The sequence below is a fragment of the Cyrtonyx montezumae genome, unplaced genomic scaffold (assembly GCF_038088225.1).
Source record: "Cyrtonyx montezumae isolate F1298 unplaced genomic scaffold, pur_monq_1.0 scaffold_10, whole genome shotgun sequence".
Lineage (NCBI taxonomy): Eukaryota > Metazoa > Chordata > Aves > Galliformes > Odontophoridae > Cyrtonyx > Cyrtonyx montezumae.
The window spans coordinates 50135523-50159320 of record NW_027071826.1 but is presented as its reverse complement, the minus strand read 5'-3'; the positions used below and the strand labels follow the sequence as shown (position 1 = coordinate 50159320).

Here is a 23798-nt window from a genome sequence, read left to right as displayed (position 1 = left end):
CTATCTCCTGATTAATATTATAGATGTAGTACATAAACTTTGGAGTGTATTTTGGCCATGAAATTTGCACAGTAAAGTTACTCTGCTGTTTCCTTCATTCTTAAAATCTACAGTGTTCGATATTTCAATAACAGGAAGGATTACAGTAGTTACTTGAGCTCACACTTTCTATTCTAACCCCAAGGGCTAGTAATGTTTTTTCTGCAAATACAGAAATGTTTTTTCTATAGGACAGAAAGGAATTTGGAAGGAACTGTACCAGCATGTATGAAGAAAACACTGTAATGACCAAAGGGTAAAATAAGGCACCTATACAGGGAAATTTATCTGCTTGCTTTTCTGGAAAATCTTATGTTGCTGGTTGGTGGTGATTTATTCCACAACTGGCATTAGCAGAATAAAAAATCACATGCTTTTCTGTATTGAGCCTTCTATAAATAGAGGGTTTTCCTGTCTTAAGGAGGTTATTAGTGAACAGAGTATTTAATTTTGGCAAAGGAGTAAAATTATTTATTTCTTTTAATATCCAGAATGAATTTAGTCAAGGACAGTAGTCGTAATGTGACAACCTGAGTCCTGTTTAGTTTTGAAACTGTTTAGGGAAGACAGCACAATGAAGGGTAAAATCGTTTAAGCACATAAAAATAAGTGAATAAAAATGTGTTCTCACTTGCAGTGCTACAGTTAAAAAATAGACTGAACATTTTTGTAATTTGTCATAGTATAGTTTAAAGAAAAGGCGAGTTACTGAAGTGCTAGGTATCTGTTAATAAAATGTTTTGTAGCTCTTACTTGGGCTAGAGAAGCTGCAAATTGTGTCTGTGTTGTGCTGATAAAAAGTAAAGCTGTAAAACATATAACGTTATAACTTGCAACAAGTGTAACTCTGGGCCCAGAATTAACTGTATCTGAAGCCAGTTTCCATACGGCGAACCTTCCAGATTATGTAACAGCATTTTATTTCTGCCTGTGTACAACATACTCCCTTGTTTCAAGTAACTTTCAATCACTTAAACGTGTTACCTAGAAATCTGCACTGTTAGGGCAGTATTTCCAACTGCATTTAAACTTTTACCTCTAAAATCCTCATGCATCTTGGTTTCATTCCAGCATTTCAACCTTTTATCAGTGGTTTGATCTTTTTAATATAATCTACATCTCAATGAAACTGCTGCTGCTTCCTCGTGTTATACACGGTACAAGTATCAAGTTATTTTACTCTGCTTTTTCATTTTTATTTTTTTACTAGGTTCTCTTTTCATTTACAGAAATAACTCTCCCTTATGTCCTCTCCCTTCCTCTTCTCCCTTTCTTTTGATGTAAGATTTCCAAATTACATTGCAGACTCTGTGAGTAGGTAGTTTCTATTTTGTCAATCAGCCTTCAAAGGCTGTTTCTCCTTTGGTGTATGGGAACTCTCTGCTGTTAATTGTGCCTGCAATGGTACGGAATAAAGAACCTGATTTTTTTTTCAGAAAGACAGACATTTTTGCAGAAGTAGATGCAAGATTTTGATCCAAGTCTCCTCCATGTAACTGTTGAGAAATCTATGAAGTATTCATGCTTTGTGTTTGATCCTCATGCTTGAAACATGAACTATTCATGCTTCCATAATTTCAAAATGTTGAAGCATTATTTCTAGCTTGCACAAGACAGTGTAACAAAGCTAAATGCCAAACAATAAGATCTCTTGAGCTGTGCTTCCTCAAAAACACTACAGAATTATTTTCTATCTGGTCTCAGAGTGATGTTTTAAGTGTTATTTTGCGCTTTGAGAGCTGTAGACTAAAAATGTAAATGTGAAACTTCTAATCTTTAACTGATGCAAGCATATTGGCCCAGTGGTTACATGAAAGACGATTGTTCTATGTCATCATGGGCCGTTTTCTGACCTTCTTGCACTGCGTTATAAGCTTATGCTAGGGTGAGATTCTGAGAGAATGGACTCCCTTAAAAATGAACATCACTGCCATGTTCAAACTCCAGACTGCGGTGCTATTAAATGGTGCTATTAAACCTTTGTAATAGGGAGTGAGCTTGATTTGCCATAAGGCATATATATTCCACTTAGGAAAAAAAAAAAAAAAGCTTGTAATGTGATTGTTGCACATCACAAGAGCTTGCAAGTATGACTCAAATATATACCATCTGGAATATTGTTATTTAGTAAGGAAAAGATCTGATTGGAACTGTGCCTAGGATTCCTAGGTATTTTTCTTTTTTTTTTTTTAATGGGTTTTATTTAAATAAAAAGTTTTTGTTATTTTCTTTTGCAGCTCTAAAATTGGGAGTGCCACATTAAATGCTAAAGACTATTAATTTCTGAATCATATACTAAATGATCTGTACTGACTGGTACTGTACTGGCTCTTGAAATAAGACTTGGGCCACAATCTGTTTTTCCTCTGCAGGCTTCCTCTCGGCTCATTTGATAACTTTTGTACTTGTCTCCCTGTCCCACAAAACAAAAGAATAAATCTTTTGGAAGTATTAGTAAGTTATTAGATGCTCCTGCAGCACAGATCAGTGTGACATTCCAGGCCTTATCAAATTAAAGCTTCCATATCTTCTCATACTGTAAAAGTTGTTATAATGCTAAATGAACCAAAACAGTTATTTTTGTGGAGCAAGTTTCTTTTAAGAGTGATACAAGAGGTATTTTTTATTTGTGTGATTCATGGTTCAGTGTTCTACTTTATTTTAGTATGCAGTGAATAGCTCAGAGAAGGCTTTACTCCTGGGCATGGTCAAATCCTTTATAAAAACAAATAAAAAATTCCCCACATCTCCTGAAACTCAAGTCTTTTTCTGCTACTTCATTAAAAAAAAAATGAATTACTCATGCTTTCTAGGTGTATTGATAGTAAATTGTTGTTTGCTTAGGCTATGGCTGCAGTAACTGATGAAATAATCTAGGAAATTGTTTCAGTAATCCTGAAGTGTAGAATCCATATTTCAGTTGAATTATGTGCTTGGACATGATTTTGGAAAAAACAAAAACAACCCCCCTCCCCCACCCCCAGAACAGCACAACATTGCAAACAAACAAAACCCATTGAATTACTTCTGAGAGCTGTCCCTCAGAATCACTCAGTAGTGATTTATATTACCTGGGACTAACTTGTAAAGCTGCTGAATGCCATTCCCCTGAAACAAAGTGAAGATTTAAGCTTCCAGAAACAAAAAACTTTAAAAAGCCTAAAAGTCTGCAGTACTGTTTTGCTATGATGGAGGGTGACTGTTTCTTCTAGATCCTGTCTAGATAAGTAGTTTTTTTTTTTTTTGAGTAATTGAAAAAGAAGTTGTACTTGATTATTTACTGAAATTTTCTGAAGCTTCAAGTAATGATAGTCCAGTTGACAGTGGATTTAGCTGGTAGTTGGGTTAAAAAGCCTTCCTATGAGTTTGCTCTCTAAAACTTCTTGATGCTTAGGATGAGTAAGGAAATGTTTAATTCACATTAAAGATTGCTTAAGACAAAAAGAACAGAATAGGAACAAAGGTTAATTTGCATTAAAAAAAAAAAGATGGTCTTGAGGAGGGATGATTGGGATTTGAGTTTGTAAACACATGCAGACATTATCCGAAAAGCCTAAAAATATTATACAAATCATTCACTGTATTAAGTTCTGAAGATAACTGCTTGTGGTTGCAAAAGTTGTGACCTTGAGTGACTAGTTGCTGAAATACCAGTGTGTGAGGGAGTCTATCCTTAGAAAGACATGCGTATGTCTACATCAACCTTGTTTATTACTGAGCTTTATATTCATGTATTGAGCAAAAGGTCTTTGTGACTAGGTCTCTGAGAAGGTTAATTTGAGGCTTGATGACCCTGAAACAGAAACATGGGTAGGAATTAGGCCCTGGAGCGTTCAGAGAAGGGCAACAAAACTGGTGAGGGGTCTGGAGCACAAGTCTTATGAGGAGCGGCTGAGGGAGCTGGGATTGTTTAGTCTGGAGAAGAGGAGGCTCAGAGGAGACCTTATTGCACTCTACCACTTCCTGAAGGGGGGTTGTGGTGAGGAGGGGGTGGGCCTCTTCTCCCTGATAAATAATGACAGGACGAGAGGGAATGGCCACAAGTTACGCCGGGGAAGATTTAGATTAGACCTGAGGAAGCATTTCTTTTCTGAAAGAGTGGTCAGGCACTGGAATGGCCTGCCTAGGGAGGTGGTTGAGGCACCATCCCTAGCGCTGTTCAAGAAGCGTTTAGATGAGGTGCTAAAGGATTTAATTTAGTAGTTGGGTAGAGATAGTGGTAGGAGGATGGTTGGACTAGATGATCTTATAGGTCCTTTCCAACCTTATGAACTTATGAACTTATGAATTGCAAGGAAAGAGTTGAGAACTAGGTATAAGGCATATGAAATAATTTGTCAGTTTCTGCTGTCGTGTCATCTGATTTCTAAAAAGAAAAAAAGCTAGAAGTAAAAAATGACAAAAAAAGTAATTTAAATGTAGAGTTTCTCTTGTGTGAGAAGTGGCTGCGTATGCAAGATTTGAGAACAATAGGAAAGAAACTATGGATCATACTAGTGCATTGAAGTAACTAATGAAGCAGCATAGCAGAGATCAATGAAAATTAAGTGATATTACGTGTTTTGGGTGGTAAACCATTTTGAAAGGACAAAAGGACAAATAGACAAGATAAGCTTGGTAAACAATGAGAATGATAAATGCTATTAAAAAAAAACCAACCTGATAACCTACTGACATAATTTTTATAGCAACTGTCTAAGAGCAATGAGAAATATCTTTGAAGAAGTGAATCTGGTGATGAAGAAGAGGAAGACGTGTACCAGTCTCTCTCTCAACACCCCATTACCTTTTCTTCTTGGAAGACTCCAGTTTTGTAATGTGAGGTTGAATTTCACTGTAGCTGATCCTTTGCTGAGTGGTCTTTGCTAAGCGGTGAAAATAAGAAGTCCTGAGTCAAGTAAAGAAACTAATGCACCGTAATTATGATGCAAGGGGCAATGTGTAACAAACTAGTGTCAACTTAATAGTAGTATTTAAATGTAGAAGGGGAAAGTTGACAGGAAACAACAGGAAAGAAAGAGACCAAATATGGATTCTAAAAAACAAGAAAGAAAATAAAAGGATGAGGAAAATGGAAAAAAATTAGCAGGATAAAGATTGTGATAATGTGTCCCAATATAATGAAGAAAAAGCAAATTTTAACTTATCTTCCTCCACCTCACTTTTCAGCTTTTTTCCTGTTTTCCTTTCTTCCCCACTCCCCCAGTTATATATAATATCCATACAACAAATCCATTACTTCAAAATCCAGCTCTGTAATACACAAATACACCTCTGCAACACCCACATATCTTTTTATCTTAGAACATAATTTAAATTATGGGTTTAAATTTAGTGAAAGAAATGACTAGGTTCAGTGTATACTGAAGATTACCAGAAGTCTGGGGCTGAACTCCATGGTCTTTGCCTTCAAAATACAGAAAGCTCATCCTAAATAAACAGCTTCATAGCTTGAACTATTTGGAAGAGCTCATCTTCAGAAGTAGTTTAGATCTGTGCTCAAGTGCTTGATAGGTTTTGGTTCATGTGCATGGAGACCCAGACATCACAGTTACTAAACAGTATAATGTGCTCAGGATAATTCAGGTTTTCATCACTTTTGCCTGCAGTGCAAAAAAACAGTGTAACTTCTTGAGTGCCTTTAGAATTTTCTACCTTCTTTCTAAATGGAAAATGTGATCACTGTGAGCAAAAGGGAAGGAACAGTGCAGGAACTTCTACTCAGACCAGATAATAAAGATTGTCTCCTTAAACTGAATTGAATATATCTCCATAAATTGAATTTTGGCTAATTATCTGAATAGAAGGCAGTCAAAATAATTCTAAAAGTTTATTTGTAACAAGGTACAAGAAACCTGATCATGTAAGATAGGATGTAAATAACGTTGAATGTGTTGCCTAGCTATTGCTTTCTTCCAACGCCCTCTTTGCACTAGAAGTGTTTTAGCCTGCATCAAGATCCACCAATGAAAATGTAATTCTTAAAAATATCTTCCTTTCCATTCTTTTCCTTCCCAGAGTTATGTAGGATATACTAATGAATGTGTTTATTTACAGAGTGCTTTAACGTGTAGTAAGCAGTGGTTGTATATTTGTGTTTATATATATTTAAGTTATGAGATTAGTATTTCTTTAGCACTGGTTGAAACGGTGTCTATTATAATCATGAGTCTGGGGGCAATTCCTGTTGAAGCCTGTGATGTAGATATAAATAGTAAGAAATTATTTTTTTCTGCTGTCTTGAGTGAAACAACAGTGAAATAATTGGTGTAGCATGGCACAGCAGATCAGTATCAGGGCATGGTTAAAATCAGACATATAGTTTGATGACCTGCATGGTAGATTTCACTGCCTCAAGCTTAAACACCTGAAATAGGTGCTTCAAAAACACCACTGACATTTAACAAATCTTTTAGAGCTTGTGCTTTCCTCATAGTTTAAATGTTCTAATCTACTTGTCATTTTCTCCCCAACTTCTGTGAGTCTGGCAGCACATCTTTTGTCCTACTGGGGGCATTTTCAATTTTCATTCCAATTAGATTGTAAAAGTGGACTGTCTATTTATATAAAGCCTTGCACAAATTCTGGATTGTGATATTACACAATATATTAGAATTACATGAAAAGACTATTCTGTGAGCAGACTTCTATATATATCCAAGTTTGTATAAACTTACAAAAGCAAACAACACTGAAAATCTCAACAAATAAAAAGCAAACAAAAAAATCAACCTTATGAAGACACCAGTGCAGAACACTTACCAGATACTGGAAAACCACTCTATTTTTAATACATTTTTAATAAAGCACGTGGAGGGTTTGCGACAAAGTCAAAGGGAGTTGTAACATTAGCTTCAGTGAAATGTACGCTCAAATGAGGAGATGAGAAGTGACTGTTCTGCTGTAGAGGAGTCCAGCTTTGACAGAAGGAGAATGTGGAAATAAATGAAAGTATGTTTTAAACATTATCAGAAAACCATTGGGAACAAAGGCATAATGAACTATTAATAGTGTAATGAAAAGTTCATCAGTTATGTGCTGTTATGAGCAACCAGTTAACTATCTGTTTTGAAACCTTGGTGTCACAGATTTGCTGACAGTTAGTAGTAATGAATACCTCTCACATTTGTTTGTAAGAGCAGTTAGTTAACATTTTATAAACCTCTGTGAAGCATACAATTTATTAATGGTTGTTACTTGCCCTTTAATTGGAGTGATTTTTGGAGAAGTTTTGCTTTACATTGGGAAATTCAAGCTAAGCCCTGGATTCTGCTAGGGCCGAATAATTTATTTTGTGACTGCAGGCAGAATTGACACAGATTAAAGCAAGTCTAGATAACACCATTAAAGACTTCAGTGATGTTCTCTAACTGCTCTTGGTTTGCTACCAGGTGAGGAGCTGTAACACTGAAGTATAAAGATAGGAAACAGGGAAATAAATGATGCTATAGAAAAATGTTAATCACAGACCTAGCAGAACAATTCACTTAGGTAATGGACAGGTTCACTCTTCTCTGGGTGGAGAACTGGCTGGAGGGCCGTGCCCAGAGGGTAGTGGTTAATGGAGTTAAGTCCAGCTGGCGTCCTGTTACGAGTGGTGTCCCCCAAGGGTCAGTTTTGGGGCCCATCTTGTTTAATATCTTTATTGATGACCTAGACGAGGGAATTGAGTGTACCCTCAGTAAGTTTGCAGATGACACAAAGCTGGGAGGATGTGTCAAACTGCCTGAGGGTAGGGAGGCCCTTCAGAGGGATTTGGATAGGCTGAACAGCTGGGCTGAGCAAAATGGGATGAGGTTCAATAAGACCAAGTGCCGGGTCCTGCACTTTGGCCACAATAACCCCATGCAATGCTATAGGCTTGGGGCAGAATGGCTTGAAGAATGTAGAGAGGAAAAGGACCTGGGGGTGTTGGTTGATGCTCGGCTCAACATGAGCCGGCAGTGTGCCCAGGTGGCTAAGAAGGCCAACAGCATCCTGGCCTGTATTAGAAATAGTGTAGCCAGCAGGAGCAGGGAGGTGATCATCCCCCTGTACTCAGCTCTGGTACGGCCGCACCTCGAGTACTGTGTTCAGTTTTGGGCCCCTCACTACAAGAAGGACATTGAGGCCCTGGAGCGTGTTCAGAGAAGGGCAACAAAACTGGTGAGGGGCCTGGAGCACAAGTCTTATGAGGAGCGGCTGAGGGAGCTGGGATTGTTTAGTCTGGAGAAGAGGAGGCTAAGAGGAGACCTTATTGCACTCTACCACTTCCTGAAGGGGGGTTGTGGTGAGGAGGGGGTAGGCCTCTTCTCCCTGATAAGTAATGACAGGACGAGAGGGAATGGCCACAAGTTGCGCCAGGGAAGATTTAGATTAGACCTCAGGAAGCATTTCTTTTCTGAAAGAGTGGTCAGGCACTGGAATGGCCTGCCTAGGGAGGTGGTTGAGGCACCATCCCTAGCGCTGTTCAAGAAGCGTTTAGATGAGGTGCTAAAGGACTTAATTTAGTAGTTGGGTAGAGATAGTGATAGGAGGATGGTTGGACTAGATGATCTTATAGGTCCTTTCCAACCTTATGAACTTATGAACTTATGAACTTATGAATGAAGCTGACTTATTGTATTCTGACAACATTTAGTATTTTATAAAGCTTAAAAATGTTCATTGACTTGTTTGTCTTGTAACCTTTTCCGTACTGCTTCACATTCAAATGCCTTAAGTTGTGTTAACTAATTTCCAAAGGAGTTTTGTCATGCTAACCTCCCTTAGCATTTCGCTGGAAAATGTTTGTCATTTGGCCCGCATTTCAGTTAGTTTACAGAGAGGCTTAGGAGACTGTTTTTTGAGCTTTGTTGGCAGAGTGTACCACAGCTTTCATGGGCTCTGCTTTTGTATGTGTTTGAGTATCCGTGGTTCTTAATGTTTCTATGGAGTACCAACTCAGGGAAGGACAAGTCAGTTCTGCCTCTTGGCAGGACAGTTGATTGCCTTCTCTCTTGAATTCTGGGCCTTGCTTATCATTTGCTTAAAAATGGCAACTCCAGATGCTAAGACAAGTCATCTACTTTCATATCTGTTCAGATACTGAAAAGTACATTTAGGATATTTTAGGGTGTGGAAGCTAATGTGTGCTTCGTAGCAGTGAGGTTTTGCAAGCTGCTGTGCTTTCTGCACACAAACAGGATAACCCTAGTGACATTTGTTTAATCCATGTAAAACTACAGTATGCTCTACAGTGTGTTACTTCTTGTTTTGCTGGATAGGAAGTACTTAAAATTGTTTTTAGTTTTGAGATCTGCCTCATTGTTCCTAGTACCAACCGTGCTAAATTTGTCTTGAGACTATAGAAAACAGGCTCATCAAAACCAGCTTCTTGCTACAGAAGTCCTTACCTAATAGGAATGGAAAATATTCAACTACCGTATATCTTCACTCCAAACAGTGTGATTTCATGGTTTCCCCCCCACTCCCTCTTCTGGTGTATTTCCAAAGTAAATATAAGACGTGAGGTGGAGAAGCATGAATATACTGAAGTAAACTGGGAGTTACTGGTACTGTCCCCGATCCCGAAGCAAATTCTGGCCAGGACGTGCTCTGATAGGACGTATTCCCGCAGGCGCCGTGCGGCTCGCTGCTGTGGATGCGAGCAGCGGCGGGCTATTAATAATATAACCCCTGCGTGGGGTGGGGGAGCAGGCAGCGGGCGGAACAAAGGCAGAGCCTTGTAATAGCTGGGTGGTCGCTGCCGGCTGGAGCTGTGGAACCGATAGCTCCGACGAGCCAAAGGAATTTGTAAGGTTTCGTCCCCTCCGGGCATATGGATGACTTTCCGTGGGCGTTCGTCTCGATGCTACCGGCTGCTTTCGCCAGGCAAGCAGCGCAGCCTGCACCTAGCAGCAAAACGGGAGCTGCCTGCTGATTCCCATCTAGACTGCCGATTCTTTGCAGGCAGCTCCCGAAATAGCGCGGAGGCAGCCGTCCCCGCCCTCCGTAGTTCGCAGCGACGCTGGAGGGGCCCCAACGCCCGTGTATGTGCGCGAGGAGCAGGTGGGCCCCGCTGGAACCCCTCCCCACGCGGCTGCCCGGCGGCCATACGGCGGTGGCGGCAGCCGCCGTGCCCGAGCGGGCTCCTTATTGGAGGAGGGGGATGTCAATCCGCGGCCGAGCGAGCCCCGCTCTTCGGCGAGCTGCTGCCCTGGTCTGATTCTGGAGCCGCGGTCGGTTGCAATGGGAAGCGGCGTTGGTGGGAACAAAGTTTGCAACACTTGGGCACTTGGCTGCTCGCGTCCTTGATGCTCGTGGAGGGAATCGGTGCCTGAAGCGGCGGCGGCCGTGCGGGTTGGCACGCCCTGAGCTCCGCTGCCGATGCTGCCGGCGCAAAGTTTCAGCTATTTTCATGTGCTAAAATCCTGGATTCTAATTATCAGCCCTCCCCGCCCCCATCTCTCCTCCTAGGTAGGCGGCGAATATTTCTATTCTGTGGAGCGGAGAACTTTCTGCATGGAAATTTACTGACTTCTGAGTGGTCACCGTTTCGGGGAAAGGGGAGAAAGGATTTCTTTTCATCGCAGTTGATTTATTTTATTTTATTTTTTTTTGGATCGCAGGATTTTTGGAGCTATATGGAGGGATCTCAGGATGGTGTGCACCAGGAAAACCAAAACTTTAGTGTCCACTTGCGTGATTTTGAGTGGAATGACTAACATCATCTGCCTGCTGTACGTGGGCTGGGTCACCAACTACATTGCCAGTGTTTATGTGAAAGTGCAAGAGCCGATCTCGGAAAAAAAGTTAGAGGAAGGCAAGGAGGACACTTTACGGATTATAGAAAGGCTGGACCATTTGGAAAATGTCATCAAGCAGCACATACAAGGTACCACCTTATTCCTACTCTCCGCGCTTGCTTTCTCCCTCACCCCACCCCGCTGTTTTCTGTGTGCGGTCTTCCATCCCCTCCCGCCGCGTTCGGGCAGCGTGTGCGAGGCGAGGCGGCCGTACGGCGAGCCGAGGGGAGCGGCTCCTCCGCCTGGAGACGGCCGGGGCTGCGCTGCGTCTGGGAGCGGTGCCCGCTCAGTTCCCGGAGCGGTACTGCCCGCACGCTCGCTCCTCCCGGGCCGGGGCCGGCGGTGAGAAGTCGCCTTCACCCCATTGGGAGCGGGCGTGGGCTCGGCGCGAGGTGCAGGGGGAGCATCTATGCGTCTCGCTGTTATCGTCGTCGTTCTGCATTTGTTATTTTTCTTTTCCTAAACGGGTTGGTGCGAATGCAGTTATTATTCTCCTTCCATGTGAGCCTGAGAGCTAATCTGTGTGGAGAGTCCGTGTGTGTCCGGCTGAGCTCAAGGTTTTACGCTGGTGCTGCTGTAGTGCCTGGGGCCACTTGGGGTTTTAACTGGGACAGTCTCTCATTCGTGTAATGCCTTTTTAATTTATCTCCTTTTAAAGTGAGCTTTGGGAAATGAGTATAAGTGTTTAAGTGGTGGAGGAGATGATGATGTTTTCCTGAGAGTTTTGGGGTTTTATGTGACTTTGTTGGGTGATCTTGGGTATTAAACTTGTATCATTGATGTGGTGTTCTACAGTCACTCTGTCTGCTGAATGGGTTGTAAAGTAAGAAGGGTGAAGGGTGAATGACAGTTTCAGAGGGACTATCATATTATAATTCTGCAGAACCTCCTGAAGGTTCAAGTCCCTTCCAATTGTATTCATGCATTTCTTAAATTATGATGCAACATGGTTCAGGTTGCCTATGTCTTCATTTCTCAGATAGTCATATCATTCTGGGTCAGTGACTAAGACAAACAAACCAACCAACCAACCAAACAAACAAAAAAAAAAACACACAAAAAAAAAACCCAGCAACACCCTAAGAAATAAACCAAACCCAAAAACCACCACCACCACCAACAAAAAAAACCAACACATAGAAACACTAAGAAACCAGAACATTAGCATTTTATTTTTATTTTTGTTTTCTGAGATGGAAGGGGGAGTAGAATGAGTTATAGCAGCACCTGCAAGTTTAGTTTTTCTCTCATGCAGTCCTTAAGTTTTTTTTTTTTCTTGAATCCTGAAGTTGATTTAAAAAAGAAAAAAACAAAATGTGCACGTGTGCCAGTGGAGTGCACTGTGGAAGCATGTATGGAAGCAGCAGTTTTTCAGCTATTATATTGAGAAAACACACTGGCTTTCCATGTAGAGTTAGAGCATAATTCTTTCCGTTTTGTTGTTGTGAAGCTCTGATAGCTTTATTTGAAGGAAAATCATAGTCTCTGTATCAGTGTGTCACTTGGAACAGTGATTCTTCTCAGAGTCTTTGGAGAAAGGGATACTTAAATCAGGAGAGGGTGTAGTGTTGGAACAGAGCATAAACATGATCAGTGACTTTCTGTGACTATGTAAAAACCAAACCAGGAAATATTTTCCTTAAATAACATATGTATGAAAAAATATGTTTTTTTCATACATAAAATACGTAAGTGAATGGTTTGTAATAAGTACAATAATATAGTTGGGGGGGGGGGGAAGTTTAGAGAGTTCTGCTATCATACTGAATACACTTCTACAAATAAATATTGTGGTTTGTTATCCTTATTCTGACTTCCTGTGCTTGTGCTTGTACTTTAGCAAATCATAGTAACTGAGGTTCACAAGAAATTTCTCTGCTGGAGGTAGCAGAATAAGATGTTAAGTGAAGTTGCTTTTGCTTTAGTACTGTGAGATGCTCTGAGTTCTGGGACATGTTGCAAAATTCACTAGAGTTGTTGGAAGGAGTACTTTGAGCACATCAGTTTGACAGCCAGGTTTAAGAAATTACATGTTTGGGACTCATTGCCATAAATTGTGTAAACCAGCTGTTAGGATGGTTCTGAACTAGATAATTAGAGCTAGCAGTAGTTTGCTGTAAAGGCTTTGCTTGAACCTATCTTTTTTTTGTTGTTGTTGTTAACGTTGGAGAAAGGTGTCAATAGCTGAGATATTCTGTAGTGCTGGACAGGCACAGAATTAGCAAGGGTAATAGAACTGCGTTCTGTGGGATGTCCTGCAACTACAAGGAAGCTCTAACTGCAGCATTTTACACATGAAGCTGTTTTAGTATTAAAATCAATTTGTTTTCTGATCAAATTGTCTAATTAGATGGTGTCTGGAAATTCCTATACAATACAAATTACAATCTTAGAATATTGTATTAACTATCCTGGAAATGAGAAGGAATAAGAGGTGCCTGCATATAAAACAGTTTTTCAAGTAAATAATTTTTAAGATATACAGGTAAATACGTTTTAAGACAAGTCAGTGCAGTACTTTAAATACTCACTCAGTACTTAAAATATTTTTTTTCCTCGTAGCCATGGTCAGAGGTGTATGTTTTCTGCTAGCTAGCAACCTGCTGAGGGAAACTTTGTTTCTAGTTTCTTTTGGGTTTGCAAACAAGACAGTGTTTTTTGAAATGAGTTATGTGAAGGGAAACAAGGAAGAGATCAGGTGGCTAGATAGTGCAAAATGCAGTCTTTATTGTGTCTAACAAAGTAGTGTGGCAAGTAGGCCATCTAATTCCCAAGTTCTGTCACCAGAAATAGTAATATAAAGGACTGAAGTTAATGATATTGCCTTAAATGAAATGTCTGTCTTTCCAGCCTAAGATTTGAAATCAGTTTCTCTTAATTTTATTTGGTAAGAGTGTATTCTGTCAAGTTCACAAGGAACATACTGGTTCAAAAAGCTCTAAATACCCATTTTATTCAATGTAAGAGTGCTTTAGACAGATAGGTTCATAGGTTCATAAGGTTGGAAAGGACCTACAAGATCATCTAGTCCAACCATCCTCCTATCACTATCCCTACCCAACTACTAAATCAAATCCCTGATAAAATCATGTAATTCATCTGAATAATGCCTCACGTATTGGCTGTGTCAATGAAGAACTTTTCTAAGTTGTGTGTGCCTTTTGAAGACCGTGTGAGCAGGAGGGATGCTCTTGATCAGGTGCTTGTTTTGTAACAGTGATAAGAGGAACAATACTAACAATAAGGTAGTAATAAATGTTTTCTGCACTCTAGCTTTAGGCCATCACAGATGATGAGTTGAATGTCTTTCTTGGGAAGCTGTGCTATAGTTAAGTAGATACCTGTGGCAACACCTCGTGCCTGCTCTCTTGTTTGTCTTATGCAGCATCATTTTATGTTTTTCAGCTTTCTAGCTTTAATCAGAAGTAGCTTACGTTACAGTGTTATTTTTAAAAATTCTGGACTGAAATCTATGAAATGAACTTTTTCACCGCTTGAGCAATCTAATGAGAATTGTGAATTACGTGCAATTAATAGTAGATATAAGTCACAGTTGCATTGCAAATATATGGTTTGTCTCTGGTCCAGTTGAACTCATAGTTAAGACCAATAGATGGTTACTAAGACATCTGTGTTTTTAACTTTACTCCTCGTCTTTGTGCGCTGCAGCATCTGTTGCCATAAAAAATGGCATGTCAACGACTGTATGCACTTACATGCAGGAAATTTCATAATGGATGAGACACGTGTTATTTCTCAACCTGCTGCTTAGAGTGATTTGCTGAGTGGATTTATTTCAGCAATTTTTAGTTGTCCTAATCACCCTCTTATGGTCAGTTGGGAAGGCAGAGATCCAGAGTGTGACTCATTCCCTGTGTCTTGGACAGATGCTAGAGTGTAAGGAGTTGCTGTCAGAAATGAAATATTGAGTTTGGGAACTAAATCGACCCAGATTTTTAATTTCAATCATCTAAAGGTGCAGGTAAGTTGGTACCCATATTCAATGTCTGTCTTTTATTTATTTATTGATCTCAGACATCTGCTTTGTGATGGCTCTCCTTTGCAGCCTGGCTAGCTGTGTGGATTCAATGAAGTCAGACTTGTTCTCAATTGCTAGCTTGTATCCCATCTTTTACTTTCGTGGTGGATTCCTTTTGGGAATAGTTAATTGTAGAATCTCCACTGCTAATTTCCCTCAAACACAAAAACATCTAGGCATATTTATCATTCAGTGTGGTACATTTATTCTGAGAAATAAATCAACAGTAGACAGTAAGTAGTGCTGGGAACATGGCTCTTAGTCCACTACAGGAGCCCCTATATTTACTGTGTATATACCAGCAAGGAGACCTACTGTCCCAATGTAACTAATTGCAAAAGAAGGAGCTACGTGGATACGTAACAAGTGCAGGATTAATCTCATTAATTTTTCTCCTTAGGCCGTGACTTTTCAAGTCAGTCTAGATTGCTGCATGTCAGTGCAGATTAATTTGAATTAAACTACAGTGTCTTTTCATTGTTAGGAAGGGATGTATTAAATAAGACTTTAACTTTGTGTTTTCAGGTAGAAGAGTCTGACTCACTTCAAGCGTTGTTGAAGATTCAAGTAGTTCAGGGACGATATACTCAAGAGTTAATGATGTTGGTTATGTTGACTGCAGCTTGATGATTGAGTATTACTACTACTGAAGCTAACTTTTTTTTTTGCTTTTGATGTAATCCAGAGGGAGCATAAGATGTTCTCTCTTAGTTGTTCTTGCACCAAAGATTTTTTAGAACACAGTAGCCAAGTGTGAGGACCTCTAGTCTACATTTTATTATTGCATTTATAACTGTATTTTATTACTGGTGATTGAATGATTCCTTTTGTGATTAAAGATTACTGTATTCATCAGGTTTATGCAATGTGAATAGCATGAAAATTGTTTTTTCCTCCCTACCCAACTCTCCCTTCCTTTCTTTTTTTTTACAGTTGTGCTTTTTGAGCCGGGGCAGGGGGGAAAAATTCAGCTACCAAGTCAGTGTATGCTTTAGCTTTGTTGGAGGAGAGGAATCACCGTGGATTCTGTTTCCTTCCTAGCTGGTAATTTCTGTAGTTCACGTGAAAATCTTCACAAAAAGTTAAAAAATGTGTATTGGGAACAGAGATTGGAAACTATGCTCTCCTAAGTTCTCTTATTACTAAGCTGGACAGTTTTGCGTTTTCAGTCTGAAACTGTTTATTTTAGTAGATGTTTGTTATCTCTGCATAACGACACAGCTTTAGTGAAGATTGGGTTGTACCATGGTGTTTGAGCAGATGATTTATGGGCTGTGCAGAGATGATGATAGCTATTCTGCTTGAGGCTCTGGACTCATCTCAGTGTTTCATTTCTGTTGGGTAGGTATCACTTAGGGAAATGTTGCTCCAGTTGACACAAGAAGCCTGCAGCAATGCTGAGATGGGAGGCTTAGCTCTTTGTGTTTGTTGGAGTGTTACTCTCTTTTTAGTACTAATGAATGTTTTTATCTATGTGACCAAAATAAACAAGTATAAAAAGAAGTGCAGAGCAAACCTATGTGTAGCTGTTGGAAATTGTGTGTGAAATGAGCTTGGCCTGAGTACCACACTCTGTCATTGCATTACTTGGCTTAAAATTCTGCTGTAATATGCGTTCTTCCACTTGGGCATACTGTGGCCTGGGGTTACTTTTGATGTGTTGATTCACTGTTGTTGCATGCAAGGACATGCTAAGAGAGTGGATGAGGGTGACTTCTATCAAGGCCTAAGACTTGAAAGAGCATTTGCTTAAAGGAGTCTGGATTTGAGGCAGTCTTATGATGAGACACAAGCGTTGTTGTTCAATAGCTCAGAAAAAAGACTGTTGTACCTGAACACAAGGTGTGCTCTCTGTACTGGTTAACCAAGAGCAAGACGATTATTGTATACTGAGTTCCATAGTGTTTTGAGGAGTGGCTTCTGGATGCTAGCGGTACTCTTTGCATTTAAGGAGCAGAACCAAATGATAAAATCATATTGCTTAATGTTTGTGTGGCTGAAAGAGGGAGTGGTGCGTATCTTTAGTTGTTTTCTGTTTTTTTCTTTTTTCTTTTTCCTTTTCCTTTTGTATGAGCTGAGTGCTTTATGAAATAGCCTTGTCCTCTGCATCCAGTAGTATGGGAGCTGAACCTGAACACTGAATTTCTGTTATGCCGTAGAATAGAATCTAAAAACACTTATCACTGAGTCTGGCATGGGCTATATAGTTTTTTTCATTGCTTCTGTGGTCAAGAGGATGAAGTTGTTGCCTGCCTGTCTAACGTTGCTTCCTTGCCAACAACAGACACAGAAGTAGTTTAGTTCTGTGTTCAACATAAAGGTCTTACTGTCAACACATTATACTGTGAGAGCATAAATTGTTATCCATCTCAATTGTCAGACTGAAGCGGGTTAGATAAAGGAAATACTAGGGTTTTCAAAAATGAGTACTGTCTCATGTATTGAGACAGCTTTGACAGTTGTGAAAATGGCCGAGCTGCTTTCCCAAGGATGTCAGAAAATCTTCAGTTGCCATTAGAATGACCCTTGAACTTGTCATTGAACTGTTAATGTGTGGATTGTGACAGGATGTAGTAGTGTATGAATCATCTCTAGGTGGTTAACAGTGATAAGATTATGTTGTTAGACGTGGTTGGCTCAGAGATTGGAGATGGGACCTATTGCAATTGCTGCTATGTTTTCTGGCTCCCTAGTCCAGAGCTGAAATAATAGAATAGCTGAAATAATTTATTAGTCCACAACTGACAAATCCACTTGCTTAGGGAAATGGAATTTCATTGTAATGGGAAAGTGAAATACAGTTTGTATCTTGTCATGCCTTCACTGAAACACATTTTTCTGTCTGTTACACTGATTTTCTAATTTCCCTTATTGGTTTGTGTTTAAAATAGTTTTCTAATCTTCCTTGTTTTGTTCACTGAGCCATGTTATGGACAGAAATCAACATCACTTGCATCATCTTTTGAGTAATCTTCCTGTGCTGCCCTTGGCATTCCAGTGTTACCTCCGTAGTCTCTCTTCAGAAGAGGAAGGCTTCTTTCCTGAGGTCCTGAGATAGCTCAGTAGCAGGCTGTGTGGTTGGACAGTGTGGACAGATAAACTGAAACTGGTGGTTACCTGAAACTCTTAATGCTGCTACTGTTACTAAATCTGTTCTGTGTACAGTTATATAGTTCTACTGGGCAGATGTGTTCTCTGTGCAGCAGCATTTTTTTCTGTTTTCTTCATAGATTTTCTCTGCTTAACGGATGTTTTGTAACAAATGCTATTTTTAACATGACATCCTGAGTTTCTTGAGGCAAATATTTAGAAGCCAAATCCACATCTCTAATTATTATAGCTCTTCAGTGCCTCCTCTACTTGGCTTTGCTTTTAAAATAAACAAAGGAAAGTATTCTATTTGCTTTTTTTTTTTTTAATGTAGAGGTGGGAGGCCCAAGTCACTACCTTGAAATTCTCAGCCTTTATAATGCCAGACTTTGTCTTTTCAAGTCTGTAATGAAATCTTATAATTTCCTCTATTGAAATTATGTGAAAATTAATGTAATATTTCTATAACAATAGCAGTGTGGCAGATGGCTGATATCTCAACTGTCTTGCAATCAACACCGTGTACCAAGATGTAGTGGAACACTTGCCTTGAAGAGATTTTAGTCTCCCTGGATAAAGGTCAGTGGGAGATAGGCAGAGAAGATGAATGTAGAGAAAATATGGCTAGGTTTATTCAGTGGTGGCAGGTTTGACTCACTGCCTGAGTTGCTTTAATTACTCAAACAAAACTTCTCTTGTCTCTTCTCTTGTTTGTAATAGCTCAGAGAAAGCATGTGAATCCCACTCGCAACTGTGGCACTGTTGGTTAGTAGCCATGTCTGCTCTCCCACCATGAGTCTAGGCCTGACTGATATTAATTTGAGTTTGACATGAGCTCTGAAGCACGAGGCAAATATCTTTCCCAACATGCATGTTATAATAAGCATACCTAAAATAGCACATAATTTTATAATCCTCTGCTTGGTTCATTAGGAAATCTGTGTTCTCAGTGACTTTGTGATAGTAATGTGGGACAGAGGATGGAAATCCTATTATCATTTTTTTTCACTTGTCTAACTTTTCTCCCATGCTTTAAATGTGAATGTTTGGATTTTTCCTCTATTGGAACTGTCACAGGTGATCTCTAAGAAAAGAGGATTTGTATAAGCAGCTTTCTGAACAATGTAAGAAAAAGTGAGATTATTTCTGTTTCGTATTTTTTCTTCATAGTTGAATAATATTCATAGGCATATAAGAAGGCAACTGTGGACTTGACTTTAGAAAGATAATCGAGATTTTTAGGCTGTGAAAAGAGCTGTGTTACTTGCCTGTCTGTTACTTGGATCTACCTAGAGATCTGTTTCATGAATCATCCGACTAATGCAGTGAATTACTGGTCCCTACTTTCATGGTGGTTTGACATTCCTTTGAAGCTTTTCTTTCTGCATCAAGTCATGACTTGCCAGGGGTTTGGCATGCTGCAGGTAAAAGAAAAACTGTCAGATAAACTTTTCCAGCAAAGCACTCAGTGAGTTTGTACCTATCCATTACAGGATTATAATGGCAATAGTTATGGTTGGAGAAAACACCTTTCAGGATTTCTGTGTGCACAGGATAAATAGGACTTGCAAAAGGGATCATGGTATAGTTTTGAAGTTATTTTTTTTCTTGGAGGTATTTTAATTTAACCATCTATGGCTTGATCGTGCCGTGTGTGGTTGCAATAACAGCACTGTCCCCTTCAACTTGTACTAACAGGAATGTTTTAAGCAGTTCATGAAGGGTGGAGAGAATACTATGCTGTCATTTCTGTGGTATTTCATATTTACTTCATGTAACATTTTGAAGGATGGGGAGGGGTTGAGGAGGAGAAAAGTACAGAAGCTGAAGGCTACATTTGAATGTTCTACACCTTCTTTGTTAATATGAAACTACTATTAATAGAAACTCAATAGCTTTTACCAATGTTATTATAACTGCTGAAACAAGACATTGAGTTTCTGTGGAGTGGGAAGGAACAATGTGGCACTTCTGATTCAGTTCTGAAAGCTTTTTACTTTCTTTATTTTCAGAACCATCAATTCACAAATACATGTCTTAAACTCTTTTGATCCAGTTTTGATCCAAGTAAGAACTATTCGGACTGTATGTGGTCAATTTTATAAGCAAAATCTCCTATGTCACTGTCAGGTATTGTTTTGATATTGTTGTCTTTCAAGAGGCAGCACAGTTAGCACTGTGACTTTACAACATGATGTCAGCCATAAAGGATTACGACATCATTAAACTGAGATGTAACAGATTTTAAGTTTGTGTTTAACTAATATTTTATTATGGCTGTAAAGCTGTGTAAGTTCAAATTAAATTTCAAATTCTTAAACATGAAAAACAGCCTACTCCACCTCCCCTTGCCCCTCAAAATTAAAAAATAAAACAGATTCTAAACACATGTGGAAAGCTGTATATAATGTCAGGAAGATGAAATAACGAACATATGCACTTGCAGAAGCAAGGCTAGAAAAAGTGGTGGTAAAATAGTGACCAAAAGTTTATATTTGGATACATAATTCTCACTTGCAACTTTAATTTCTGTAACTGCAGGCTTTTGAACAGGAGTGCTTTTAGGATAGAAGCATTTGTATCTTGTTAATACTGTGTTAGTTCATGTAAATACAGATCTATCAACATTGACTCATAGAATGGTTTGGGTTGGAAGGGGCATTTAGGATCACCTAATTCCAACCCCCTGCTATGCCTCACGCTAGACCAGATTGTCCAGAGCCCCATGCAGCCTGGCCTTGAATGCTTCCAGGGAGGGGACATCCACAACGTCACTGGGCAACCTGTTTCAGTGTCTCACCACCCTCACTGTAAAGAATTTCTTCATAATATAAATGAACCCAACTTATTTCTGACAAGAAAATAGTTAGAACTAGCACTATGAAGGTGCTTTTTTTCTTTGCGTTTGAGAAAAAAAAATCATGTTAAAAAATACAGAGATGCAAATACATATGTTTGGCATATATGTTATTGTTATGTCTGTCTGTAAACGTGTGGATGGTGGAAGAGGCTACACTGAAGGTCTGGATGTCCCGTGTAAAAGGTGGGAAGAATCTTCTCCACTGGCTGTTTTGAGCTGACATGGAAGAGTTCATAAGTGGTAATAGAGACACTGAAGCAAGAACTTAATTAGAGGAAGTGGGAGCATGTTTGCATAATACCTCAGTACAGTGGCAACATGAATGGACTCCTGTAGTCTGGGAAAACAAAGGATAGAGATATTGCCTCAAGTGTGTCAGTCGGGTTTTCTGTTGTTGCTGTTCTCTGCAGTAACTGAGTAATTAGCTGATGAACTGAACAAACCTAGCATGTTGCACTACTTATTAGCAGAGACCTGTTGCAGAATGATTGTCTGGTGTGGAATACAGGGTCATAAAGTGTGTGGAGAGCCACACTTAACTGATTTCTTATTTCAAGAAGTAAGCAGAGGGGTAGTGCTTCTTACATTGTGAGTTCTGTCTCTTCAGAGTCAATTTTAAATCATTCAGCCTTGGATTCTCTTCTTATAATTAAGAAATAAGCTACCCTTGGAGAAGTTGTAAATTTATGAAAGAGGAAAACTTGTTGTGAGGAAGCTTATAACAAGAAAATACTTAAAAGGAAACATGATGTAGTTGTAATGTTTGAAACAATTATTTGGCTGCTTGCAGTAGCTATGTCTATCTCTTTTTGTCTGCTTGACAATATGTACGAAATGCCTTTGATTTTTGTAGAATTGCATTTCTCAATTTCTTTTTTTAAAGCTATTGATTAAAGCTTTTCTGTCTTGCATAGAGTCATTAGATGGCAAGCTGTCTGTTAAAAAGAGACTAGCAATGTTCCTGAAAATTAACATTTAAATACAAAAATTTAGTCTTAAATATATTTTAAAAAATGTTCCTACCTGTGTTCTGAAATGAAGAGGAAAATGTAAGTTTCTGATATGTTGTTGTTAAAGTTGGAGGCTCCTGGATGAACACCATTATTGTCCCTGTATTGGTGGACTGAAGTGTAGTTTACAGAGTAGGCCTCATTCCTGCACTTCTCTTCCCCCAGCACAAGTTCTGATAATGTTGTAGTTGTGGTAAATATAAAACTGGCACAGTCATCAAGATTTTTTTTTTTTTCATTATAGTTCATAGTTACCAAGGATTTTTTTAGTCTCACTTCTATTTTTTTTCTTAGACAGTGTAGCTACTTATAGCTGAAGTTTTCATATGAAATCTTCATCTAACAAGAGAGAAAATTCAAATCCTGGTAGGAACTGTTGTGTCTTAAGATCTTTCCCTTATGTTTAAAACCAGCTATAGAGGAAGATGCAAGTTTTTATTTTTATTTTTGGAATTGCATTATTTCCACACAACAGAGGCTTCCTGGACTGAGTTATCAGTCACTGTGAATGTACCTGAAGTTCTTGCTGCTGAACTGATGTAAATGACTGTCATTGATGTGACACAGTAATTAATACATGGGAGATGGTGTGAGGCTTCCAAGTTGAAGGGGTGATCTGCGTGGAACTGATTTTTGTTTGTTTTTAAATAGTGATTTCCTCTATCTGTTCAGTCCAGTCCCTCAGAATACTACTGTGGATGTCCAGAGGCCAGGTTGCTATCAAGAAGTTTGGATCTTACTTGTTCATGCCTGTGGGATAGATAAAAAGCAGCTCCATGTGTGTAACTGGGGCTGAAGCATAAATAAGGAGATGAGAAGGAAGAATTAAAGCATCATCAAGTATAGAAGATAATTATTACGTGGGTTATATGAAATACTGTGTCCATTTGCAGGCAGTGACAAATACTTAGCAGTGTGCTCTCTGCCTTGTGTCTATTTTTAAAACTTTTGCTTAGGTATCTAGCTAGCAAGGCTGTTGTTGCATGTGTCAATATGTAGTCACATAATTGACTGGCTGTTTTTGACAATGAATGTAGGGAGACATTGTTAAGAGTTTTAGCTACAGTGACAAATTGTGACAGTGCAAGGTCTGACAGGGAAAAAAAGCGATGAAGTGACAAGCTAGGATGTAAAAGTATAACTTTGGTATGCTAATAAAGAGAATATACTTTTTCTTTTCTAAAAATTGTTTTAAATGTATGTCTTTTACTCTCTATCTAATGTTCATGCTCCAGATTTATTAAGAATGACTAGTAATTTGCCTTTCTGCTGTTTGATGAGAACAGATGTTATTTTCTCCTATCTCCCTGCACCTGGAACTGGCAAAATTCCCTAAGCTCATTCAATTATCAATCAACAAGTAGGGCTTATTCAAGCAATTTACCTACAAGGGCCAATTCAATGCAAGGTGGAAAGAAAATACCCTTTCCTCTGAGTTGAAAGTAAACTTTGGAAAAATCTGGGTCACTTCACTAAAATAAATATCTATTTATTTACATTTAAAAGAACAAAGAAAAAAAGAAGTGGGAGGAGCAATATTATGAAAACATACTTCTTTAGTACGTAAAGTGTATATTGCTTTATACGTTTTCAAGATCCAGTTTTCAACATGATAAACTACAAATTTTTGTTGCTTCTTAGGAAGGAAAGTAGACCAAAACTTCCTCTTGCAGGGTGTTCATTTTCACTGAACTGCACAGCTGTATTAAATACAGTGATTTCTTAGGATTTTTTTATTTTTAAGAAGACATTTTTCAAAACAAATATTTACCCTACTCTAAACCTTGTGGACCTATACTGTAGCACTGAAGAGTTTTCAGCTAGTGGGCTTGGGGAACCTGTGTATTGAAGTGGTTAGGAAAGGATAAGTTCAGTCATGGGATGTTTCATCCAAATGTGCTGGAGTTCCCATACTCCCTATCTCTTGGAAAGGAAGATTAAACAAAGAGATCGTTATGTTTCACTCAGCAGGTAGCTCAGCTCCACAGTCATTC

General features: G+C 39.1%; 1 protein-coding gene across 2 annotated transcripts in view; it reads left to right on the top strand.

Moving 5' to 3' along the window:
- The first annotated feature begins 10193 nt into the window (after window positions 1-10193).
- Window positions 10194-23798, top strand: part of GALNT18 (polypeptide N-acetylgalactosaminyltransferase 18) — a 205572-nt gene continuing 191967 nt past the window's right edge. The window contains exons 1-2 of one of the 2 annotated variants that reach the window (XM_065755351.1): window positions 10194-10332; window positions 10629-10894. In XM_065755351.1, coding sequence (XP_065611423.1) covers window positions 10660-10894 — 235 coding nt within the window. In that variant the 5' untranslated portion in view covers window positions 10194-10332; window positions 10629-10659. Of the gene's footprint in view, window positions 10333-10455; window positions 10477-10628; window positions 10895-23798 lie in introns of those variants that run through there. The other variant, XM_065755352.1, reaches the window with a different exon arrangement.